The 26373-nt window shown below is 38.5% G+C and overlaps 1 protein-coding gene across 1 annotated transcript in view; it reads right to left on the minus strand.

The window, feature by feature from the left end:
* The window catches only part of gfra3 (GDNF family receptor alpha 3), a 45183-nt gene that overhangs the window by 10228 nt on the left and 8582 nt on the right, over nucleotides 1-26373 (minus strand). The window contains exons 2-6 of the mRNA XM_026920052.3: nucleotides 9636-9920; nucleotides 8011-8103; nucleotides 6021-6369; nucleotides 4582-4691; nucleotides 623-757 (exon numbers count right to left, since the gene is read on the minus strand). Coding sequence (XP_026775853.1) covers nucleotides 623-757; nucleotides 4582-4691; nucleotides 6021-6369; nucleotides 8011-8103; nucleotides 9636-9920 — 972 coding nt within the window. The remainder of the gene's footprint in view (nucleotides 1-622; nucleotides 758-4581; nucleotides 4692-6020; nucleotides 6370-8010; nucleotides 8104-9635; nucleotides 9921-26373) is intronic.

Here is a 26373-nt window from a genome sequence, read left to right on the forward strand (position 1 = left end):
ACATCAATAGTGGGTCTACAATGTTACAAATAAATATGAACAGACACACCAGAAATAATTGGAAAAAAATGGAAGACAGATCAATATTTTTATATGGATTTTTATAAGGACAAAATAAAGATATATTAAGGATATATTAAAGAATGGCCAATTTTTTTTTTTTTTTAAATTCCCAATTATTTTGCCAATTCCATTATCAAGTTCCCCCTATTGCATTTCAGTTACCAGTGTGGGATAGTGAGGACTAACACATGCTTCCTCCTGGACATTGCATCTTTTCAAATTCTGCTCCCACAACATCATAGTGCGGTTGAATGCATTTACAGGAGCGTGCTAATTGCTCCATTTTATATACATGAGTCAACCAAAGCCATGACTAGCTAGTCTCACACTAATAAACAAAAAGGAAAACAAGGCCATCCTTCCTACGCACAAAGTTGCCTGTGACAGCATCAGTATACAAACAGACATTCTCGTAAAAAATAGAGCAGAACTTTAGATGTCTGCTGTACGTATACTGAAAACTTATGTAAAACACATTTTAAACGGCTGATATTTTGGATTGTGTTGTTCTTTTAAACATGCTCTTGGCTATGTGAACGGGTGGTGCAGTAACACTCACGCAGGCAAGTGTTGCTGTTGAACATGTGCAGGATGCGCAGGCACTCCTGCAGCTGATTCCCACTGCCTTCACAGTTACACCACTGAGACACCTCCATACTGCTGTTACTCACGTAGTTCGGTGTCATGATCGTACCTGCCAACAAGGAGAGAGAGATATGAATGAGAAAAGTGAGATACAGAAGGTATAGAATGAAAAAAACACTAAAAAAGAAGCACAAGTGAGAGAAATGACGGGCTCATCAGTCAGACCTCCATCTGGGAGAATCTGCAGCTCGATCGGCCCTGGGCTTTAATCATGTTAACACATGCAGCCACATCGTCTCTCGTTTATGTGACACATCTCTGACTAATTTTATTAAAGTGCCTGATGTCCTGATAGTTCAGGTCCATGTCACACTGGGGATTCAGCACAAACCCTTGAGGCTGCCGGGACATTTTCCTAATTACTGAACCTGTGTAATGGCATCTTGTCCCAGAGGAAATGTATTCAGTAATCAGATATATTTCAGCTCAAGACAAACATGTTCATTTCACTGAAGTGAAATGGTGTAGGGGAATACTAGAGCTGGCAATAATCAAATATCTCTATATTTCATCCACAGAAAATCTTTTGCAAAAACGGGCAAAAATGACACTTTCAGTTTCTGGTCAAAATATTACAAATGTGGATTTTTCCACCTAAAAGCAAGACATTCTGGTCAATATGAAGACCATAATGTAAAGTTTTATCATCATTCATCTTCAGCAAGTGCTTTGTCTTGATCAGGGTCATGATGGATCCAGACCCCATCCTGGGAACACTGGGTGTGAGGCAGGTTTATCTAGATATTGTTTAGAATGCATCAGACATTCACTTTTGTGATAAGATTGCAGGTAAGCTTTCCTTCTGATGACTCTTCCATGCAGATTATGTTTGTGCAAGTAGTCCTGCACAGTAGAACAGTGCACCTTAGTGTCATATGGTCCTTTCTGGCAAACATACAGGCAGTTTTATCTGAAAGTTTTCTTGGTCTTCCAGATCTTGCCTTGACTTCCACACCCAGATTCAGGGTGGAATATACCCTGCATATGATGCCAAGCCAACATATGGCACCATGCACACATACAGCCATACCTAGGACAATTTGGAGTAACCAGTATACCTTGTGGAATGTTTTTGGGAGGGGAGAGGAAAACAAAGAATATGGAGTGAACCCATGCGGACATGAGGAGAACATGTGAAGCTCCACACAAACAGAGCTCAGGATCAAATCGGGAATCCTAGAGCTGTGAGGACATTACGTATAAAAATTAAGTGAAATACAATCAGAAACATTTTAGGGGAAAATAGGAAAAATAAAAAAGTTACAATAACCTGGATGCATAAGTGTACAAACCCTTTTATAACAGGGGATGTGGCTGTGTTCAGAATGAACCAATCATGTTCAATCTCATGTTCAAATGCAATTATCATACAGCTGTCACCAATGAAATTATTCTGATTAACCCCAAATAAGGACCAGCTGTTTCTGTAGGATTTTCTTGATGTCTTCTTGGTTTCATCTGATTGCTGAAGCCATGGTCTGCAAAGACCTGACAGAGCATGCATGGTATCTCACTTGTAGAAAGGAATTGATCAGGAGAGGGGTACAAAAAAATTTCCAAAACATTAAATGTTCCATATCACACCGTGAAGGCCATCATCAACAAGTACAGAAAATAGAGCACCACAGTGACATTACCAAGAACAGGACCTCCCTCTAAAATTTACAAAAGGACAAGACAAAAACATACCAGGGAGGCTGCCAAGAGACCAACAGCAACATTAAAGGAGCTGCAGGAATATCTGACAAGTACTGATTACTCTCTGCATGTGATAGCAATCTCTCATATTCTTCACATGTCTGGGCTATGGGGTAGGGTGGTTAGACAGAAGCCCTTTCTCACAAAAAACAAGCTCAACTAAATCACCCGCAAACCATGTGGCAAAATGTGTTATATTCTGATGAGGCCAATTCCAAAAGGTATAATAATTCCAATATGTTTAGTGCAAAAAAAGCACAACAAAAGTACACTATACCCATGGTGAAGCATGGTGGTGGAAGCCTCATGCTTTAGGGCCATGTTTCTTCACCCAGAACTGCAGGATTTAACAATGTAGAGGGAATCATGAATAGCTACAAATATAAGCCAATTTTAGTGCAGAACATCCAGGTGTCTTCTAGTAAGCTGAAGGTGAAAAGGAATTTCACCTTTCAGTATGACAGTGACCCAAAGCATACATTCAAAACAACAAAAGAATGGCTTAAACAAAAGAAGATCAGTGTTACTGAATGACCTAGCCAGAGCCCAGACCAACTAAAAATCTGTAGGGTGACCTGAAGCGGGCTGTGCACAGGAGATGCCCTTAAAATTTGATGGATCTTGAATGTTTTTGCAAGAAAGATTGGGAAAATATTGCCAAGTCTAGATGTGCCATACTGATAGACTCTTAGCCAAAAAGACTTAGTGGTGTAATAAAATCAAAAGGTGCTTCAACAAAGTATTAGATTAGGGGTGTGCACGCTTATGCAACCAGTTTACTGTAGTTTTTTATTTTTCTTTTTTTCCTTATAAAAGTTTCTGGTTGTTTTTCACTTTATTTGTATACTTTGCAATTGCACATTAAGGATGAGAAAAGATCTGACATGATTTATCTTAATGTCATTCTTTTACTTCAGAAAAACCTGCCATTTTAACAGGGGTGTGTAGACTTTTTCTATCCATTGTAATTTTCCCCTGTTTATTGCCAGCTCAGTTTTGTAAAGTAATGGTCTATAAAAAGGTCAATCTTGCCTTTTCATTACCTTGTACTTTTTCAATTATGTTTTAATCAATAAGTTGAAATGTTTTTCAATTCTCAAAAGTATAAACAGCAAAATAAATTATTACAATTTCTGCAGCAGAACAAAAGGTTTTTTTTTTTAGGGGGGTCAGTTTCTTTTTTCAGTCCCAGTTCACATTCAGGGCCAGTCTGGACTGGAAAATGCAACTGAAAACCATCTTTAGATAAAATCAAGAAAAATAAACAATTATTTAAGAGCACTTGGATTAATTTATCACGGTTCTGCTCTCTTCACGCTGTAATATCATACAGCTACATTGCGTACACTGGTGGCCCTGACTAAATCACTGTCTGTATTTGTCATTTCTTTTATTTTTATGTTGCTTTGGTTTAGTTTCTTGCAACAGTATAAAGGTGCATATAATCCAGGTGGAATTTGAATTCCTCCTTCCTGTTTGTTTCTTTGATGTGAGCTTATTTAAAAGAGACTCAGGGAGGATTGTTGCATTTGAAGTTTGATTGCCTATGCTGAGTTTTGGTCAAATTTGACTTACACTCTTGCAGTGTGTTATTGTCAGAACACACCTTGAGGAAGGATGGAAGGCGCTCAGACACACGATTTCAGGAGAACCTATAAATAACACTATGTGCTGTAGCTTATGTTTCCTCTGCCAGGTATCACTACTGGATTTACATATTTTTATGTACATTTTTTTACATATAATCTACATATTTTTTAAAAATACACTAAAATTAATATGCATACTCAAAACTCCTCAACAGGACAAATACTCTTACATGAAAATTTTGATAATTAAGCTTGGAGTCAGTGAACATATTTATATATTTATTTGAATACATCATCACATACTGTAAATGTTATTGAGATCTTCCTTAAATCATTTCTCTTCATATAACCCTGCTGGAGAGAACACTGAGGGAAAACTCCACTTCCTGTGTGCTCTGAGCTTTTAAGTGTAATAAATATCTGCACACACACACACACACACACACACATGTCCACATCAAACTGCTTTACTTGGAGCACAGTGACGCGGCTCATCTGTGCTCAGTTTGTGTGAACGGGCATGGACCTGGGGCTGTGGTCTTCTAGTGGGCCGTCACAGAGCATTTATCAGCACATGATTGCTCACCGATCAGTCCAGCGTATGCCTTCAGGCAGACAGCTCCACTCTCACGCAGACAGCCTGAAGGGGAGTAAGAGGATGGCTGGCAGTTCTGCTGGAAATCAGCCAGTCTGGACCTGAGAGAGAGAGAGACAGAGAGAGAGATACAGAGGGATAGAGTAAGAGATTGGGCAGATACAGACAGCGAGAGAGAGAGAAAGAGAGAAAGAGAAAGAGAGAGAGAGAGAGAGAGAGATACAGAGGGATAGAGTAAGAGATTGGGCAGATACAGACAGCGAGAGAGAGAGAGAGAGAGAGAGAGAGATAGAGGGAGAATTAAGATATTTAAAGCCTTCTTTTTTATTGGATCAATCTCAGTAAATTGAAAAATGTACACAATTAGAAATAAAATAGTAAACTACTATTTTCCTCATCCCCCATTTACCCATAAGCACCAGCAGCTTCCCCACCAAAGCATAACATGCATGCTTGACTCTGAGCCGTGCAGTCACTACACCCTTCAACCTGGCTACCACTTCCACTGCTCCCTGTCCTGGTATTCGAATCTTCCTCTTTTCCAAATAGCTAGATTTGTTTTACCAAATAAACAAAGTAAGCAGAACTAGAACACGTTTTTGTCTTGTTGACTACATAGGCCTAAAAATGAAAGGAGAAAACTTCCCCTAAAAATTCACCCAAAATTTTAGCAGTGAGAATAGGCTTTTTAGGTGTGTGCACTGTCCAAAAAATAGAAAAGGGAAAAATGGAAAAATGTCCAGAGAGAAAGGGCAGATAGAGAGCACAGATAAACCTCCAGTGTTGGGGGTTCGATTACCGCCTCCACCCTGTGTGTATAGAGTTTGTGTGATTCGGGGGTTTCCTCCGGGTACTCCGGTTTCCTCCCCCAGTCCAAAGACATGCTTTGTAGGCTGATTGGTATTTTTAAATTGTGCGTAGTGAGTGAATGGGTGTGTGAGTGTGTGTGTGCGCGATTGTGCCCTGTGATGGGTTGGCACCCCATCCAGGGTGTCCCCTGCCTTGCGCCCCGAGTCCCCCGGGATAGGCTCCAGGCTCCCTGCGACCCTATGTAGAATGAGCCGTACAGAAAATGGATGGAATGGATGGATGGAAGTGTGTGTCTTTGTAGGTGTATATGCATATCTGTGCAAGTTTATAAGTTCATTTGTATGTGCTAGTGTCTGTTCATGTGCATGTTTTGCGTGAAATGCACGTTTGTGTATAGTAATAATAATAATAATAATAAATCTGGCTTGAATCATAGAAGCTAAAGCTTAGATGCTATATATAAAAGAAAAATAATAGGGGGCCTAAAACAGAACCGTGTGGGACACCAGTTTATATAGGATTTATGTATAGTATATTTGTATAAAAGATAATAAAATAGTAGGAAAATGTGTGTGCATCACTGTGTGTGTGAGACCATGCATGTGTAGGTGTACACCCACCTGCACAGGTCGTCACGGAGGCAATAGCTCTCCAGGTGCAGGCAGTTGGGTTGTGCGTCTTTCTCTTCATAGGAACAGGAAGGGACGATGGTCTTCCTCCTCCTCTCTCCACATAATGGCTCGGTGCAGGAGCAGAAAAGCACGCCAAAGCTGTACTCTTCAGGCACACGGTCCAGAAACTTGCGCAGTGCCCGGTGGCATTTCTGTCTGTTGCAGCGATCTGAGCCTGCCACTCGCTTGGTACACGCCAGCACATACTCTGCACGTAGGGCACCACATTTCTCGAACAGCCCACAGTCCTGAGCTGCCTTTAAACACTGGTTCTGTCCATCTACTGGAAACGAGGACACTGAGGTAGAGAGGGAGAAATGAAGGTGTGAGGTGAGGTGTGAATTAGAGCACGATAGAGTCAGCAGGGTGACAGACTGGGCGCCAGACACCTTTTCGCTCCAGTGCTGCAGAACACGAGGACCTGAGAATGATGGAATATAACAGTTTTGCCATTGTCCTTTAGGGTGTTTTATAAGATGAATGGAAATCAGATACAATGGTTCACTGTTCCACGATCATTAAGAAAAATATATATACAGAGGTATCATTTTATTAGGTACACCAATTTTGTACCTACACTTACTAGCCCATGGCTTGCAATTTATCATGGCTGCCCTGCAATAAACCTTGAGGCCAATTTTAATCTCGCAACTTCAGGCCAAATACAAAATCCACCCCTGACAAGAATAAGTCTCACTGTGACAGTACAAAACTTTAAGCTGTTGACAATCATAATGTGCATGGCCAGCAAGTGGACTGACTAACATAATAGCTAGCTGACAGAAATCGTTTTATACTTCTGAGCTGTTACTTGCATCATCCTCTCAGGTGGTGACGGCTCTCCACAATTCTCTTTGAGTTTCTGCTTTTTTCACTGTAATAAATCTCAGCAGGGTCCCATCAGATATGAAGTAGGTAAGCCTTTTTAAAGCCTTATTTTGAAAGTTCTACTGTATTTTCCTCATATTTCATAGATTCCACCAGGGGAAACTTTTGGTGAGAGTGGTGACAGTCCGCCTTGCCGAACTAGACCATCTCGACATCATAGCCCGCTGATCCACTGGCTGAAATCACCCATGTGGTGAACAGCATGGCATCACATATATGACTGCCATAATTATGTACCAGATAAATTTTTAAGAATGTAATCATTAAAAAAAAACAGGCAGTATGATGGTGCAACTTCTGCCTCTCAGCTCTAGGGTTCAACCTGAGCTCTGTTTACTGTCTATTTGGGGCTTTGCATGTACTTACTATGACATTTAACATTAATATTTTATGTATATTAATCATTAATTTATTCATTCATCCATCTTTAGTAAGGGGTTTATCTTGCTCAGCATCTCACTGGATCCAGAGGTCATCCCAAAATCACTGGGTGTGAGGCAGGAATACACCTTGAATGGGAGGCCAGACCATTGCAGTGCACACATTCACACCTAAGGGCAATTTATTTTAGCTAATCCACATATTAGCATGTTTTTGGGAGGTGGAATGAAGCCAGAGGACCGACAAAGACACAGGGAGGACATGTTAAAAACTCCATACATACACCCACGATCAGGATCAAACCAGGAACAGTGAGGCAATAACGCTACCCGCTGCGCCATCACACTGCCTTTAGCGTGTCAGCTAAACCTAAATAGCTAGCTGTTGAGAATGGACAGTGTTAATGGTTATGTTTTTTTCCATCCCAAGCAAGAATTTGCACCTGAAACACTCGCACAGGTTCAACTACCATGTCAGCGTCACCATTAAGAATAGTCCATGATCCAAGTAATATGTGGCCAGAGGTGATGCTGTCAGTGATGGATGGGGTGGAGGAGGGCTGACACATCACACATAGCAATAGACAGGCTTCCTGTCAGTAATTGTAGACCTACAAAGTGAACTTATATGGTTGGTATACCTAACATTGAGTGTTGAAGATGTGAAGTACCTGCCACAATCGAGGCCAGTTTTGTTACTTCGCTATTTCTCACAAGCTCCAGTTCGATGTCCTCATACGGGGACGTCTCAATGTCGTCATAACCTGCAACAGACACACACTCAGTCTTATCAGTGCAGATACACACACTTGGAGCCAAACAAGTGGCGGAATATTCCAGCGTAATTAAGCCTGCAGAAGCGCATCATTACCTTATCGTTACAGCTAATTAAGAGAGCTGCTACGTTTAATCAAATTACAGGGATTATATGATGGCTCTATGATGATGCATAACACATAATAACGCAACTAATATTGCCTAGTTATCATCTAGACTTATAAGACTCCTAAGGGGAATGTGTACGTGTGTGAGGGAGGTTATTTGCTCGGCTGCATCAGTTAGAAAGCGTGATGAGCTAAAATCAGACAGACGAGTATTCCATGTCTATGATATCTTTCAAAAAGCCACATGCCACATTCAACATCTCCCCCAACACACACACTCATTCACACACAGTGAACGCCTCATATTCCCTCTTTGACATCGAAATTATAATGCATCATTTTCCTTATCACGATTTCGCATGCAGAAAAGCACAATGCAAATGAGTGTATTTGGAACGACGTGTATCACAGCGCAATCACGCAGCTGCGAGCCGCAGCCGAGATACGATTCGCAATTTGAAACGCAGGGCTGAACACTTGACATTTTCATTTGACAGTAGCTGAAAAGCGCTTGTTTCACGGGACTGCTCATCTCTCCTCTGACAAACTCTATCCTGACTCTCCACACACCCGTATCACCACTCAGAGACTAGCATATTATGGTACTTAAAATCACTTCAATGATACATGGTATGTATCTGACTATTTCGTTTTAAGAGATATTAATAAATAATTTATTTATATAGCACTCTTTCATACCACGTCCAAGGTCAACAAGGAGGATTATTGGTACTGAAACTGGGGATGGAATTTTAATCATTTTTGCTATTCAAATAATCATTATATTGTTATAAATGAAATAAAAACAGGTTTAACATTCATTCACTGCATGCAGATGTACATAATAGTGCATATAATGCACCACTGACCCAGGTTGTAGGAAGGGGAAACAGGCTAACAATATAGTAACCCTGCCTTTTTTGTAATTTCACTAAATTCTAAAGCATGGTCCTCGTAATCTAATGCTAAATGATGTGATGAGTGATTATGGGGCTGTAAAAAGTAGGGAGAACTAAGAGGACTTGGGCTGGAGCAATGGGTGACTTCTGATTTGCACCAGACAGCCAGACACCCCACTAAAGACTCTTGGGTAGGAGTTGTTGAACAGCAGGGTGGAGACGGGGAGGTGGTGGGTGCGGAAACGACGTGATTAATAGAGAAAGCGACAGATGGGAATTTATAGGAAGAACGTGTCACTTCCGGCATGAGTTTTTTTCCCCAAACTTCATATATTTCCTAACTCCATTTGTTGTAGAATATAATATCGTCATATCACCCAGCCCTTGATATTCACCAACACAGGATTTCCACTCATGAACACACATGCCCAGCGAAGCATTCATGCATATCCACACTCCCACACACCCAGTCATATACATGTGCATGTAATGACACATACGCAGGTTTCTCACCTTGTGGGAAGCGCATGGTCCAGTACACTCGGAGACAGAGAGCCTCTTTACGTGATCCGCGCTGGCATTTGCACTCCTGCAGGGGCCGATGGTGCAGCAGGGCGTTCTGGGCGTCGGCACAGGCCTGGCGGGCTTCAGGACCCAGCGGCGCCACGGCTTCCTCGTCCACGCAGTAGTCCAGCTGGTTGTATAGTTTTTCACACTCAGGTTGGGCCATACACTTCTGCACAGCCTGCACACACTCCAGCGTGCCCGGGAACCGGGGCACCACCGAGGACAACGAGCCTGAGGGATGACATCACAGGACACTTCTGATCACTACTGACATTCAGAACTTAGAAATTAGAGCAGTATATGTGCTTCAAACACACTGTTGATCAGTAATTCCAAAACCTGAATGCAACCGGAAGCAAAAGTGATGAATACTGTGTGAAAATAAAAAAAAGTCTATGGTACCATGAAGGCACACACTAACTCCTCCTTGTTTTATAGGGCGCCATTTGTTTTATTCTAATTCAATAGTTAGTCTCATTTGTCTCAGTTTATGGACATTTTGGATTGTTTCCTTTTAAGTCATTAATATGAAATAACATTCATGAACTTTGTGTGTGTGCAATTGTAATAAATAAGCTATTTAAACTTAACATAATCAACATACTGTGTATTGCAATAACTCATTACCAAATATAAGATTTGAACCTACGCTTCTGCACCACAGGCTCCTGCAAACAGTTTACAAATAAATTTGTTCGTATCCAGCTTGATAAATGAGACTAAAGTACTCTAGCTCCTTATTCTATCGTATATCTCAACCAAGAGGATAATGACTTCAGCTGATGTAAAATGTATTTGATGAAACTCCTTCACACCCACACGACTACCACAAATGTAAAAGCAGTCTGATCTCTGAAATGATGGATTATACAGATATAGAGCATAATTTACAAATGCCTTTGACTCAAAATTTTATAGAAGCAGCAAAAATTTTGCTTAAACATTTGTTGATGGACTACAACAACTGTCTTTAGACTTCTATTATAAGTGGAGCTTTAAGCAGGTAGTAACATTTTTTGGTCCTGATTTTGCAGCCAAAACTGCACAATAGGCTTCATTTATCAAGCTGGATACAAATAAATCCATACTTAGGAACATTTACAGAGGAAATTTGGTATTCATGAAAGTCAGGCAATCTCAGAAAAACGTTCATAACCTACTCATGCTCCTGAGTGTGTGTAAATTATTGCACAATAAAACGAACTGATATAAACCTCGACTTGCTCAGCTTCAAATCATACCATTTGCATGGATTACTGCACTTTTATAAAGATTATGCTGTCAAGTTTAAATAGGTTATTTATTTCAATTACAAATTTAATGAAAATTTTATTAAACCCAGTCAATTGATATTAAGCTCATTAATTAAATATAAATATATTAAATATAAAAAAATGAAAGAAAGCAGCCAACACACATTCTAAATTAAGACAAATAAGACCAGTCATTTAATTAAGACAAAAGAAATGCACCTGTGGTCTGTTTATATCCATCAGCCGTACGCAAATGGCTCAGCTGAGAGGCGATTTAAAGCATGCCGCGTTTATGAGAGAATGGATATTTAAAGACCAGTACGAGGATGAAAGCTGGCTTATAAATCAGTTCCGTTTGCTACGAGATCTTCTTTAAATGCTGTGCAACACTTTACAGCCAGCATTAATTCAACCAGCCAAGCTTGTGCATGTCCAAGCCTGAATTTCTTGTTACTGGCTAATTTCAAAAAGAGATAAGTGACGTGATTTTAGAGTGTGTCGGCATGAGAGACTTAAATAATTAAAAAATAGCAGTTTCCCTGTGTGGTGCTTGGTGTCCACGATCACCTGGATGCAGTGTAGACAAATTGTTGTTCTCCATTTGCCTGCCAAACCATTTTCTTTTCACTTAATTCACATCTAATTGACCCTTTCTGTAATTTGTCTCTAGATTTTGGCCTTTTCAAGTGCTGTTCCACTGCTAAAAAATAGTTTTTTTAATGATGGAGATTTGAGTCAGAATAACTTCCACTCCTGCCTCTCAGAAATTCCTTTTCTTTTGTCCTCATTTTTTTCCAGCTCTTCTGAGCTTTTCCTTTTATAGAGGTTTGTGGGCATCACAGGAATATACTGTGCACTTTACAGTACATACACATGTGAGTTCAGTTCAATTCAATTTTATTTGTATAAAGCTTTAAACAATGGGCATGTAATAAAACAGCTTTACAGAAATATATAAATACCAAATAAAAATTTTTAAATTTATCACTAACGAACAAGCCAGAGGCAACGGTGGCAAAAACTTCCTGAGACAACATGAAGAAACCTTGAGAGGAACCAGACTCAGGAGAGACCCCATCCTCATCTGGGTGACACCGGATAGTGCGATTATAAATAATTTCGCTTCTATAACTGTATATATAGTCAAAAAGTGCTAATTGTGTAAACAGGTACTTATGATCTTAAGAGCAACTTACTGTATGAGTCTGAGCATCAGAAGCATTTCTGAATTCGTTATAGTTTTAACTTAAAGTCTATTGTATCAAACTGAAGTTATTAACTGTTCAGTGATGGAGACTTGAGTACAAACTGTTCTTAGATATTGCAGTCCTAAGGCTATCCAAGGAAGAACAATCACAGCCGTCTTTATGGGTTCTATGTGGGACCATCCACAGTAGCCTTAAGGTGATCTTTAGGCTCTTTATCATTTACACACAACTTTACTAAAAGATTGATAAATGAGGCCAATTGTAAAATGGGTCATGAGTTGAGATTGGTGGTGTTTAAACACATAATGCTACGTGTTCACCAGCAACCGATTAGTGCCACTGTGACCAAGGACAAATGACGACAAAGAGAAATTTTTGATTGAAATATCGGAGCCTGAGTGCTGCTACAACGCTCGTCTAAAAGCCAACAATACAAGGACGGTATATAGACACAAAAAAACTCAAATATGGAAAAGGTGATGACAACATATAAACAAAACGTGCTAATGGACAGAAAAATCTATTATCTCAACCTCACTTTGAAGCATGTTTTATTTACACTGGATCACTTAAATTGATGACGTAAGCAAAATCATAGTTCTATCATTAGAAGATCTTCATCATATGATCTGACATGGAGAACACGTTTTGTTGATTCTGGGCAACATTTTATTGTAATCGTCTGGTAAAAGGGATGTGGGAAGGCGTTTTCCATTGAAGGTGCTGGAAATCTAGTGTAAGCTATGACATTACACCCAAATTATAGTCAAAACATTTTTCCTTTAACAGAAATTGTGTGTTGATTACAATAATTAAACCACAGCATGGTTTAATGTTCGAATCAGAAGCTGTTGATAATAACAGATCTGAATATATTTATGACTGTAACATAAATTTTATTTTAATGTGCTCATTCTAACACATTTTCATTCTTATAACAGCTCATTAACAGGGACTTATACGGCAGATGCGCCACACAATCTAAGCCTAATAATAAACGGATTAAAAATATGATGTTATTTAACAAAGAAAGGTGTATAATGGTGAAGTTTTTATTAAGAGACATTTATTTAACATTTATGGAAAGAATCTTGGGGCTAAGTGCTCTGTAAAAGTCAGTAAGTTTCCTGACACGGGAGGTGTTGCATGTTATCATGTACGTTATATTACAGCAGCTACAGTTACGGTCAAAATTATTAGCCCCTAAGGAGTTATGGAACATTTTCCTAAAATTCTGTCCATTCCTAAAACTTTAAAACATATATCAATTAAAAGGCCCCCATTTGGTGCATTTGGATTTTTTAAAAAATATTCAAGATTGCTGTATAACAAATGTATTGAAAATTGGGGTGGTCAAAATTATTAGCCCACATGTGAATTCTTCTAGAAAATGTAGCAAATTGACATTTTTAGCTTCCAAACCACACCTGAACCCCATCTGACTTGAACGACTCAATCAATCAATCAATCAATCAGCAGTGGACTCTACATAGACTCCAACGAACAGGGCTAGTGGCTCTTGAAGACTAGATTGAGAGGCACCACTCTTACATTCTTTGTAACAAGTAATTACATCATGCCAAAAAGCAAAGCAATAAGTCTGGACCTCAGAAAGAAGGTAGTGGAGTAGTGGAAGGTAGCCCGTCATGAGGGGGACGGCTATACTGCCATTTCCAAACGTTTCACGATGTCTAGAACAGCTGTACTTTGCATCGCAAATTACAAGGAGACACATCCTGTTAGAAACAAACCTGGGACGGTGTCGCAAGTGCAAGATTATCTAAGACTTTGGAGAGGAAAATCATCAGAATTGTCAACAAGAACCGCTGGATCTCTGCGAAGATGATTGTTGCTGAACTGGCCTCTTCTGGACTTGAAGTTTCAAGGAAGACTGTTGTGAGGGCTCTTCATCGTGGAGGGCTTTGAGGTCATCACCCAAGGAAAACCCCATTTCTCACACAGCGGCACATCAAAGCCATGACCATTTGAAACATAGTGATGAGTTTTGGAAGTCTGTCCTTTGGTCTGATGAGACAAAACTGGAGCTGTTCAGGCAGAAGGATGTTGCTTTTGTTTGGTGAAAAAATGGAGAGGCTTTCAACCCTAAAAACACAGTTCCCACAGTTGAACATGGTGGTGGGAGTATAATGTTGTGGGGATGTTTTGCTGCTTCAGGGGCAGGGAGCCTTGTTTGGGTGCATGGGGTCATGAAGAAAGGAGATTATGTTGGCCTTTTGAAGGACAATGTGAAGAAATCTGCAGCAAGTCTGGCTTTAAGTTGCCGTTGGGTCTTCCAGCAGGGCAATGACCCAAAGCACACATCCAAGTTAGTCCAAATTTTTTTGAGGGACACCAAAATCAAGGTCCTGGAGTGGCCCTCTCAAAGCCCAGATCTCAATCCTATTGAGAATCTATGGCAGGAGCTCAAGGTTAAGGTCCATGCTAGAAAACCATGTACCATTTGGATGAGCTGGAACAATTTTCCAAGGAGGAATGTGATAAGATCCCTCAAGAGACATGTGCCAACCTATTTAGGACCTACACTAAGAGGTTGCTTTCAGCTGTGAGTCAGAAAGGTTATATTATTGACTATTAATTGTCAGAGGGCCAATAATTTTGGCCTTGTCATCAGTAAAGTATCTTCATCAAACTTTGTTGAGACTTTGTCTTTGTTCTTTTGCAAGTAATTGTACTATAAACACTTTGGTACTGGTCATTTCCTTGGAAAAGCTAAGGGTTTTGTTCAATTTTATACAGAGGGCTAATAATTGTGACTTTAATTGTATATATCAGTCAGTCTCTCTTTTTTTTCTCTCCTTTGAAGAAACCAGAAAACACAACCCGAAATCCTGTCATGAAGACTTGAGTCTCATGGATTTTCCATATCATTAAATAACAATGAACAGTTAAACATGATGTGTTGTTTATAAATAAATTAAAAATAGTAATAGTGGTGTATGAGGAATAGTATCTCTGATATACAAACTCATAAACTATTCAAAATACTCGATTTTAACATTGTTCTTTATTTGTTTAACCTTATTATTAGTAGTAGTAGTAGTAGTGGTAGTAGTAGCAGCAGTCTTATAAGTTACAAGTTATAACCTTTAAAGGTTGCTGAAATTGCAAAGTCAGAAACCAGCTTTAGTCAACATATTTTCAGTAGAGGTCAACATATTGAAATTCTTGTCTGTGGTGATTATTGTGTGTGTGTGTGTGTGTCTGCTGTCATGATTGAACACGTATAGAACTCATACTATGGTGTACAGTGAACCCAACTTGTAGGATGGACTTCTACATTTCAACAAACACTTAACAGAGAGCGAGAGCAGATGGGGTTCATAGTGGGTTAGCACAGCTTTCAGGGTCAAAGGTTAATTGCTACGGGTTCAAAAGTTAAAGTAGATGAATCACAATAGCAAACAAAGACGTGATGAACTCTGTCCATCAGAGCGACGTGAGGAGTCGCAGTGTGCTGCTGTTCAAACTCTGTGAATATGATTTAGACTTTGTGTTTCCTCTCTTGTCAGGTCAAATTGCGTTCACCAGAAATGTCCAGATAACATATCATGCTCGGAAAAGAGCTTTAATGTTGCTGGGACATGTTATAACAACACATATTTATGATGGGAAACATTCTGACCGTAGAGAAAAAGACATCAATCTCCAAAGTTCAGAAGCTGCAAAAACAAAGAAAGAAAGAAACAGTCCTAGATCATGAAGGGTCACCGCAGGGTTGTGTGTACGGCTGCCATCACCTCTTCTCTTCTGCGCTTTGTTATTTCATAATTGAAAATAATCCCCCTTTCTCTCCTCCTTTCTCTGTTTCATTCTCTCATTCTTCCATCTCTCTTTCTTTCTCCTCTATTTCATTTTTTCTATCCTCCATTTCTCTCTTCCTGTGTTTTATACTTTCTGTCCTCCATACATCTTTATTTCCGTTTCATTCTCTCAACCTTCCATCTCTCCCTCTCTCTCTCTCTCTTCCTCCTCTCTTTCTGTTTCATTCTCTCTCTTCCATATCTCTCCTTCTCTTTCTCTCTGTTTCATTCTCCCTATCTTCCATCTCTACCTCCCATCTCTTTCTTCAATTCATTCTCTCTATCCTCCATATCTCTCCCTTTCTTTCTCTCATTCTCTTTCTTGGTTTCATTCCCTCTTCCTCTGTTTCACTCTCTTAATCTTCCAGATCTCTCTTTCTTCCTCCTCTCTTTCTGTTTCATTCTCTCCATCCCCATCTCTTTCTCCTTCTCCTTCATGCTATCTCTCCTCCATTTCTCTATTACTCTGTTTCATTCTCTCTATCTTCAATCTCACTCTCCTCCTCCTTTCTCTCTGTTTCATCCTCTCTATCCTCTCTTTCTCTCTGCTTCATTCTTTCTAACCTCCATCATATTTATTTATGTTTTCTGTCTTTCATCTCTCCCTCTTTCTCTGTTTCATTCTTCTCTATCATCTATTTCTTTCTTCCTCATCTCTTTCTCTGTTCCTTTATTTCTCTCTCCCACTTTTCTTCTCTCACTATCCCCATCTCTTAGCCGTACCCTCTCTCCGTCTTTCTCTTCTTCCCCCTCTCCTTCCTCATCTCTGTCTGTTTTCTGTCTGTTTCTCAGTCGCCACCCCACCCCCCAACCCTCTCTCTTCTGTCTCTATCGTCCTCTTTTCCGTTCTAGTTTGTAAAGGCTTAGGGTTTAAATTTGTTTCTAAGAGAAATGTAAATATTAAAGAAATGTATAAATCATTCATTTATTCATCTTCAGTAAGCGCTTTATCCTGGTCAGGGTTGTGGCGGATCCAGAGTCTATCCAGGGAACACTGGGAGCGAGGCAGGAATACACCCTGGAGTGGACTTGCCTTTGTTTCTTGCTGTTCGTTCTGATGAGGTATTCTCCTAATATGTATTCACCATGCAGTGTTTCATAACATTCCATATTAATGTGTTATGCATACAGCGTAATTAATTTTTTCTAATAGTAAGTATAATTGGTCTTATTAATGTCTTTCGCTCTACCTCTCATCACTTCTCTTTTCCCATCCTTCTTCCTTTTTCCCTATCTTTCTGTCTCCCCTCTCTGTTTTTTTTCTCTCTGTCTTGCCAGAACAGCAGGGTGTCCTAATTGCTGTAAGGCCTCGTGTTAAACTATGTGCTGATTGAGTATTTGCGGCTGTGAGCTGTAGACTAAACTGCGGTGAAAGCTTTGACCTCGGTTTCTGAAAGAGAAAAAAAACACCACACATCTAATCACTTCTTCTACTAAAAACACCACACATCTAATCACTTCTTCTACTAAAAACACCACACATCTAATCACTTCTTCTACTAAAAGAACCACACATCTGATCACATTTTATACTAACATCACACATCTAATCACTTCTTATATTAACACCACACATCTAATCACTTCTTCTACTAAAAACACCACACATCTAATCACTTCTTCTACTAAAAGAACCACACTTCTGATCACATTTTATACTAACATCACACATCTAATCACTTCTTATATTAACACCACACATGTAATCACTTCTTCTACTAACGACACCACACATCTAATCACTTCTTCTATTAAAAACACCACACATCTGATCACTTCTTCTACTGAAAGAACCACACATCTGATCACTTCTTATATTAACAACACCACACATCTGATCACTTCTTCTACTAATGACACCACACATCTGATCACTTTTTCTATTAAAAACACCACACATCTGATCACTTCTTCTACTAAAAGAACCACACATCTAATCAAATTTTATACTAACATCATACATCTAATCACTTCTTATATTAACACCACACATGTAATCACTTCTTCCACTAACATCACCCATCTAATCACTTCTTATATTGACAACACCACATATGTAATCACTTCTTATACTAAAAACACCACATGTCCAATTACCTATTACAAATTCTGCATGTCCATCAAAGTTTATGCAAAAAAATCCACATGTCCAGTCATGGTTTGTGCAACAACAACAACAACAAAAACACAGCATGTCCAATAACTGTTACAAAAACACAGCCAATCACATTTTATGTGATTGTCCAATCATATAAAAAATGCATTCAATCACAGAGTCTACTAAAAACACCACTCATCCAATCAATCAATCATGGGTTCTGTTAAAAACAAAGCACGTCTAATCAACGCTTGTACAAAAAAAATCCACATGTTCAATAACTATTACAAAAACACCACATGTCCAGTCACTGTTACAAAAAACCAGTACACATCCAATCACAGATTTTATTATCATCATTTTATTAGTCATCACAAATCAATTGGAATCATGGGTTCTATTAAAAAACCTGCATATTAACTCATAGGTTCTACTAAAAACACCACATGTCCAATTACAGCTTTCTCTAAAAACAACACTTGAAAAAAACACCAGATGTCTACTCAAAGTTTATACAAAAAACACACCTAAACATGGCCTCTACGAAAAACAGCACATACTCAATCACAGCTTCTTCTAAATACACCACATGTCCAATCACAGTTTATACAAAATCAACATATGTCCAATCACAGCTCCTACTAAAAATACCACACAACTAATCATGGCTTCTATTAAAATACCACATGTCTAATCATGGCTTTTACTAAAAACACCACACATCCAATTACAACTTCTACTAAAACACCACATGTCCAGTCATTACTTTCAATAAAAACACCACACGTCCAATAACGAAATACACAAGAAACACCACACGTCTAATCTATTTGAGATAGGCTAGTGACTAGTTTTTATTTAGCCATCATATCGTGTAGATTCTTCACACTGGATGGTTTGCAAACAGATAAATTACACATTAAAGGTAAATGGTTTTCTATGCTAATGGGGGTATTCTTGGGAAATAAAAGATAAACAATATACAAACCCACAACACAGCACTGATCTGGATGATGATGAAACACTAACAGACTCGTAATGAACAGAAAGCGGCACAGACCCACGACATATGCTACTGCTCTAAGGAGAGAACTAGAGGAAAGTCTGAAAGAAAGAGTAGGAGTGAGAAGATAGAGAGAGGGATAAAAATAAAAAAGAAAGTGTGTGTGCGTGTGTGTGGGGAGGGGAATAAACACGGAATGACAGACAGCGGAAGCAGCAAGCAAGGAAACGGTCTCAGTATGGAGGCCGATTGCAATCAGACACATGCTGGCCTAGGTATTATGGTATGTGTGTATATGTGTGTGCGTGTCTGTGTGTGTGTGTGTGTGTGTGTACTGAAAATACATAGGGTACACGAGTGGCACGACACACTTACACACACAGACACCTTGAAGAACTTGCTTTTAGTTGCACCACACACATACACACACACTCACACAGAGAGAGAGAGAGAGACGGAAACAGCAACCGCCATTACGAAAAATTGCACAGCAATATAGAAAAGTAATGGGAGGATTTGTGTGCAGACCGTTGTGTGTGTGTGTGTGTGTGTGTGTGCACGCACAGATCCAACAGTGTTAACTGATCAATATAGCCAGCCTGACGAGAAAAGAATGTTAATAAGGACTTTATCAATCATAAAACCTAATCCACAGCCTTCGAAGATCATATTCTCTCCCAGAAGAAAAGAGAAAAGGGACGAAAACAAAGTACATGAGAGACTGAGAGAAAGTGAGAGAATGGCAAACAAGAAAAACACCACCTTTATCCGCATTTTGTTGAGATTGCCTCAATTTCTTAAATGGGAATGTCAAACTAGTGAGACGAGTGTGTCACCTTCAAAAAAAAAAAAAAAAAAAAAAACCTGACTTTCTGTCTGCAAAATTTCAGAAAGAGAAATGATGACAAATAGCATTTCCATCTCCTAAACAAATCCATTAACAGTAATTTCAAATGTGTAACCGGTACCAGACTAAAAATGAGCAGGAAATTAACAGGAAATTAAAAAAAATTAAATAAACGTCAGTGCCATATAAACATATACTAGCGAGATTAAGCATTAAGTATGAAGAACAATTATTTCGTATGACTAAGTTTCCGTGTAATTCACGCATTTACAAGGAAACTTAGTCATACGAAATAATTCTTCTTCATTGGATAATTAAGGCTTCTTAGCTTCCTACAAAGAGTTCTGCTTGGAATAGTACCAAGTAACTTGTAGGGTTTCCCCAGAGGGACAAACCATTGGGGCACCCTTTAGTTTGTTAGAACTTTTTTCTCCAGCTGTGAGGAAAAAAAAAAGTATCTTTAAGGGTTCTTTAAAGGTCACTCGATAATGAATGCCTCTTAGCTTCCTAAAAGAGTTCCACTTGGATCCATTTCTGATAGGAAAACACTGTATTGTAGTTTTACGAGGGTGATTCAAATAAAAATAATCATATAGAACCCCTTTAAAGAGGTAGAACCCTTCAAACATATAAAAACCCTTTGAGGAACCTTGATTTCTAGTAAACAGTTTTATCTTTATTTCGAGTGTTAAAGTTCAACGCTGGAGAATAAAGTTCCCCAGAGTGATAAACAAACAAACCAAAGAACCTTTTGCACTTTTTCTGAGTAAAAAAAAAGGATCTTCAAGGGTTCACTGGATAATTAAGCCTTCTTAGTTTCCTAAAAGAGTTCCACTTGGATCTGTTTCATAAACCACTCTGTTGTAGAGTTTTATGATGCTGAGTCAAATGAAAACCTTACTTTGGTTTTATTTTGCATTGTTTATTGCGAATAGGTGACACAAAAATTTTATCTTTTTGTACATAACCTCCTTTTTGTTCAGTGTAAGTGTTCTAGTCTCTGGATTCCTCTAGAAAAAAATTCAATTCTAATTTATGTCACACTGTTAAAGTTTTCTTCTGACTCACTCCCATACTTCACACATTTAAAGGTTCCTTGAGAGACACAATCAAAGAAGCATGCTAAATTTAAACACTTTGGTTTTTTTTCCCCAGGGAGACACATTATAAAACTGAAGAGGAAACAATAAAACCTGAGACACTCCGTTGTGAACAAATCATCTCCAAGTAATTTCAAATGATTCACTGGTAGTGTGTTAGTACAGCAGTATTCACTGGTACTATCAGGCTTCTCGTTCCACTGACATGGTTCAGAAAAAGGGGGGATCATCTTTTTTTCCATTTTCAGGAGTCTGAGACCCCAATATTATATGTTGAAAAGTACTATTAATTTCAGCAGTAACCTTTTTTTCACCTATTCTGTTTTTTTTTCTTTCTTCCTTTTTTCAATCTAATTAAAACTTGAAAAAAAAATCCCGTCAGAAAATGACGACAGTCTCAACCCTCCTTTCTGCTGTGAAGTGTGTGTGAATTACAAGGCTGATAAAATCTGTTAATGAGCATAAAACACAATACCTACAGAATCTATTCACTCCCACCCGTTTAGTTGTTCAGTAAAGAGGAAAGAAAAGCGTAGAGGAATAAAAGCTGATGTCTAATTACGATGTGTTTGTGGCTCCATTTCCCTGCATGTGTGCATCCTTGAGTAAGTTTATTTACCTATTCGTTTTTTTTTTTCTTTTAATTTCTTGCCTAATTTCCTTTCTAGTTTCTTTATTTTTCTTCTTGTGTCTGTTTAGACGTTTGTCTATACTTGTAACATAATCTGCAGTCCAAACATGTTTAATTAATCCTACAGTCTTTGAAAATATCCCTGAAGGCCTCTTTACATGGGTAATGTTCTAGCATCCTCTGCATTTCAGTCTGTGCTGCATTTGTTCCACACTCTTAGAAAACAGGGTTATTCGATGGTCCTTTAAGAGTGAAATGGATAATTAAGTCTTCTTAGCTTCTAAAAAAAGGGTTTCTACTTGAATCCCTTTCTAATAAGGAAAGACTTATTTTAGAGTTCTACATAAAACCATTAAAGGTTCCCCCAGAGTGACAAACCAAAGAGCCCTTTAGGTTGAGCCCTTTTAGCCCTTTAGGAACTTTTTTCTCCAGAGTTGAACTTCAACATTCTTAGACAAAGGGTTCCTCAAAGGGGCTCTGGTATATAAGGGTTCTATCTCTCTAAAATGGTTCTACTAAGATCCATTTCTAATAGGAAAACTCTCTGTGGCTGGGTTTTGCTTAGAACATTTAAGACTTTTCCCAAATTCACAAACCAAAGAACTCTTTATGTTGTTAGAACTTTTTTCTCTTGCATTGAGCTTCAACACTATTAGAAATAAGCGTTCTTTAAAGGACTTAAGGGATCTAGTTCCTTAAATGGGTTCTACTTTGATCCCTTTAAAATAGTAAAACTCTTTGTTGTAGGTTCTACATTGAACCTTAAAGAGTTTCCCCAAAGTTACAAACCAAAGTATCTTTTAGGTTGTTATATCTTTTTTCTTCAGAATGTTCAGAAATAGGGTTCCTCACAGGGACTGTGGTATATTTTAAGGGTTCTAGCTCTAGCTTTAAATACGGTTCTACCTGGATCCTTTTCTAATAGGAAAACTTGGCGTTGTTGAGTTTTGCATAGAATACCTAAGAGTTTTCCCAAACTGACAAACCAAAGAATGCATTATATTGTTAGAATTTGTTTTTCCAGTGTTAAGTTTAAACACTATTAGAAATAAGGGTTCTTCAAGGGTTTTTAACAGTTTAAGGGTTCTGCCTCTCTAAAGAGGTTCTATTTGTCAAACCAAAGAAACTTTTCAGTTGTTAGAACTTTGTTCTCCAGCGTTCTGCTTCAACACTACAAGAAATAAGGGTTCCGTGAAGGGTTTTGTATGGTTTAAGGATTCTACTTGGAGCCCTTTCTGATAGGGGAACACTTTAATGTGTAACATAGAAAATTTAAGTTGTTAGAACTTTTTAAGGGTTGCTCAAAGGGTCTTGTTTTAAGAGTTTTGTTTATATGTTTTAAGGGTTTTAACTCTCTAAAGGGGTTCTATTTGAAAGCTTTCTGTTAGGGAAACACTGTTGTAGGATTCTATATCGAATCTTTAAGGATTTCCCCAGAGAAACAACCGAATAACCTTTAAAGGTCCTAAATTTTCTAAGAGTGCATGTTTGTGCTGGTAAGGTTTTGAACATTAAATATTTGTGCAGGTTGAGAAAAAAGGCACAAACTGAACAGATTAACCAGAATACTGGGACTTGGAGGTTGTTTTTATTAAGTGTATGTATATATGTATACATTATGTAGCACAAGCAAGTATTAAGATCCATCAATCATTGGAAGCATTGGTACTAGAACTGGCTGATGGAGAAGCACAGCTGCAGTTTCCTGATGCTATACGCTTTGGCACTTTGTGCAAAGAAACATACAAAAAAGAAAAATAGCCAGTGATCACTGCTCTTAAAGGAATCATTTATTATTATTATTATTCCTCATTTCAAGAGAGCCACTTAAGAAAAATATCTATTGAGTCGTTGAAGATTGATCTGGGTCTCTGCACAAAACATGAAGGATAAGTTCTCTCCAAGCTCTAAAGAAGTAAAAGAGTGCCTGAGGGCTGCTGTTCTTTAAATCAGACAGTCAGAGGTTTTAGTGAAATGTGGGTCAGAGCGCCGTCCTGCTCACTATCGGTGACACGTCACATCAGAGCATAGCGGCTGTATTAAAGCGGGCGGGCGGAGGAGGCGGAGAGTGATTGACAGCTCAGAGGAAAACGGAGCCGAGATTGAGGGAGGAAGTTCTCGCCGCAGCACATTAACGGGCGGCTAATTTAGAACGCTTAGCCAACACCATCCGTTTAATGATAATGAGCTGCAACATTATGCTAAAATCAGGACTGGGTGAGGTGGGAGGTGGGGGTATATACACACACACACACACACACACACACACAATCTCTGTCACATACACATTCTCTTTCTCTCACACAAACACATTTTCCCTCCAAAGCCTTTACTTAGCCATCTCTGTTTCACACAGTCATTCTCTCACACACACTCACTGTCTCTGTTTCTCTCTCTCTCTCTCACACACACACACACGCACACACACTCTTTCTGTCACTCACGGATTCTGTCTCTTGGCTTGAGTCTTGGAGCCGAGGCACAGGCCCAACACCATCTGCCATTTTCACGACTGCGTTCCAAATCCTTGTTATCAACAAAACACACAAGCGACCCTGAAGGGCCTCGAAACTTCCCTGTCCTTCACCGTATGTCAAGATCAGGTGACTGGCAAAACAATCAACTTCGTTAATCCCTCGAGCCCCTGCAGCCCGACCTGTCTTTCTCTCTCTCTCTCTCAGTGTGTGTGTTTACTTGCCCCAGGCCTATTCTTTAACAATTCCTCAACATTGCTTAAACACAGGTATTTTTTTATGAATAACCCAAAGTCAATTGCTTCAAAATTCCAAACACTTTTTTTTTCGCAACAGACTTCTCACAGGCTCTACCTCTAAGCAAGGATGACCAGCCATCCTGTCATAAATTTTTCATATTCAAATCTCGGTAAGTCATTGCATCATTCACACTTTTTATCAGCATTAATTCACTGCATGTCAAAATGGGCTCAATTTTGACTCTGACTTGCATTTCACAGACAAAAAGATCCTTCCATCATTGTTAAACTGAAGAATGAGTAAAAAAAAAAAAAAAAAAAAAACATGAACATGTGGTGTATATATTTTGTGACTTGCTAATTTTTGAGCTTGATTTTTGACACATTTTTAGCAGTGACACTGGTAAAAACACTGTAATGGCTGTGCTGTTATGATCAGTGTAAAAAAAAAAAACAGTTTGTTGTAGAAATTGTTATGGGTTCGTGTGTATTTTGATGTGTATATTTCATTTCATGGAGTGTATTGACAGTTTTGGAGCACCTTTTTCATTTTGCTTGCATTGAAAATCTGCAAAACATTATAGCTTGGAGAAAGAATATTGGAAAATTGGAGCGGTTTCTAAAATAATCTGTATCTAGGAATTAAATAGAAGTTAAATAGTGTTAGAAAATCTTAGTAAGAAATACAGGCATATAATGAACTGAGATCCAGTATGTTTTTGATTTTTTAAAATTTGTTGAAAAAAAAAAATAGCTCTAACTGCAAATGATCACTTTAATACTGTCTAATAAGAACTATACAAAAAAAATATCAGCTATAAGGTAACTTCACCAACCATGTGCACTCACCGTTAATTTAGAGTCTCATTACAGTCTGATGGTGGACAATGAAGTCATTAAATACAACGATTTACGTAATTGAAATAACACTTGTTTAACTTGTATTCCTATTTTAATTGTCAGACGCAGCATGTAAACTGTAATAAAACCTTCTTTAGAAAACTCCATATGTTCAAAAATTTAAGGTAAGTCCCATGACACATCATATGATGACTAAAAAAACAATACATTTAACTTCAGCGTGTACTTCATCACAGTACAAATCACCAACAGTTCCTTCATTTAATTTCCACCCGTTTTTTTCTTGTTCTTATCCTTACACGACTTCAGGCATTTCCTCTTACTGTCACTAATATTTTAACATCAGCCGCATTCAAAGCTTGTCAGTGCATATTCCCTGGTAATGTGTCAGCTTCTGTTCACACTTGAGCCTCCTGATAATTTCCCAGGAATTGCACAAGGTCTCGTCCTTGGAGATTGTATAAGTCTATCTGCGATTTTGACTCTGACTTACGGTCACACTTAAACACCTTCCCATTAATAAGAATTAAATTAAAAGAGGCTTTAGACATAATCGGTTTGAAAGGTTTTGATATAAATGAAATAAGACTGAGCTAAATGTATCTCTACAGGAGGGATTTGTGTTGAATGTTGTGTGATATATAACGTATAAGGTATATGGAGTGCTCTTAAAGGAAAATCATCAACGACATGTGTCCCGACATGAATCGGAAAATAACCACCCTGAAGTTGGTTATTTTCCTAAAAACTGCACGTCCTGAAGTGTTTTATTCCTCTTATACAATAGCAATTTTCCAACAATTACAATTTTTAATTTACTAACTGAACGACAAGTCATACTTCTTATCCGTTTATAGTTACTTTTATGCTGTGGAATGTCTGCAAAACAAGTTCCCCCACCCACTAAGACAGCGTTATGAGTTTATGTGGGCATCTATCATACAAGTCCCAGTGAATGAGCTGTTACTATAGAAACGATAATGCATTAGAGAGAGAGCATTAATATAAATCTGTGATTTTACTTATTGTCAGAGCTGCTGTTACAGAAAACTAATTTACACCTTTTGACCAATCAAAATCGAGTATTCAACAGTGCTGTGGTATAAACGTCAGATAGCTATAATCTCTCTTCTTTAAAAGCCTGTAATT

The sequence above is a fragment of the Pangasianodon hypophthalmus genome, chromosome 9, assembly GCF_027358585.1.
Source record: "Pangasianodon hypophthalmus isolate fPanHyp1 chromosome 9, fPanHyp1.pri, whole genome shotgun sequence".
NCBI classification, from domain to species: Eukaryota; Metazoa; Chordata; class Actinopteri; order Siluriformes; family Pangasiidae; genus Pangasianodon; species Pangasianodon hypophthalmus.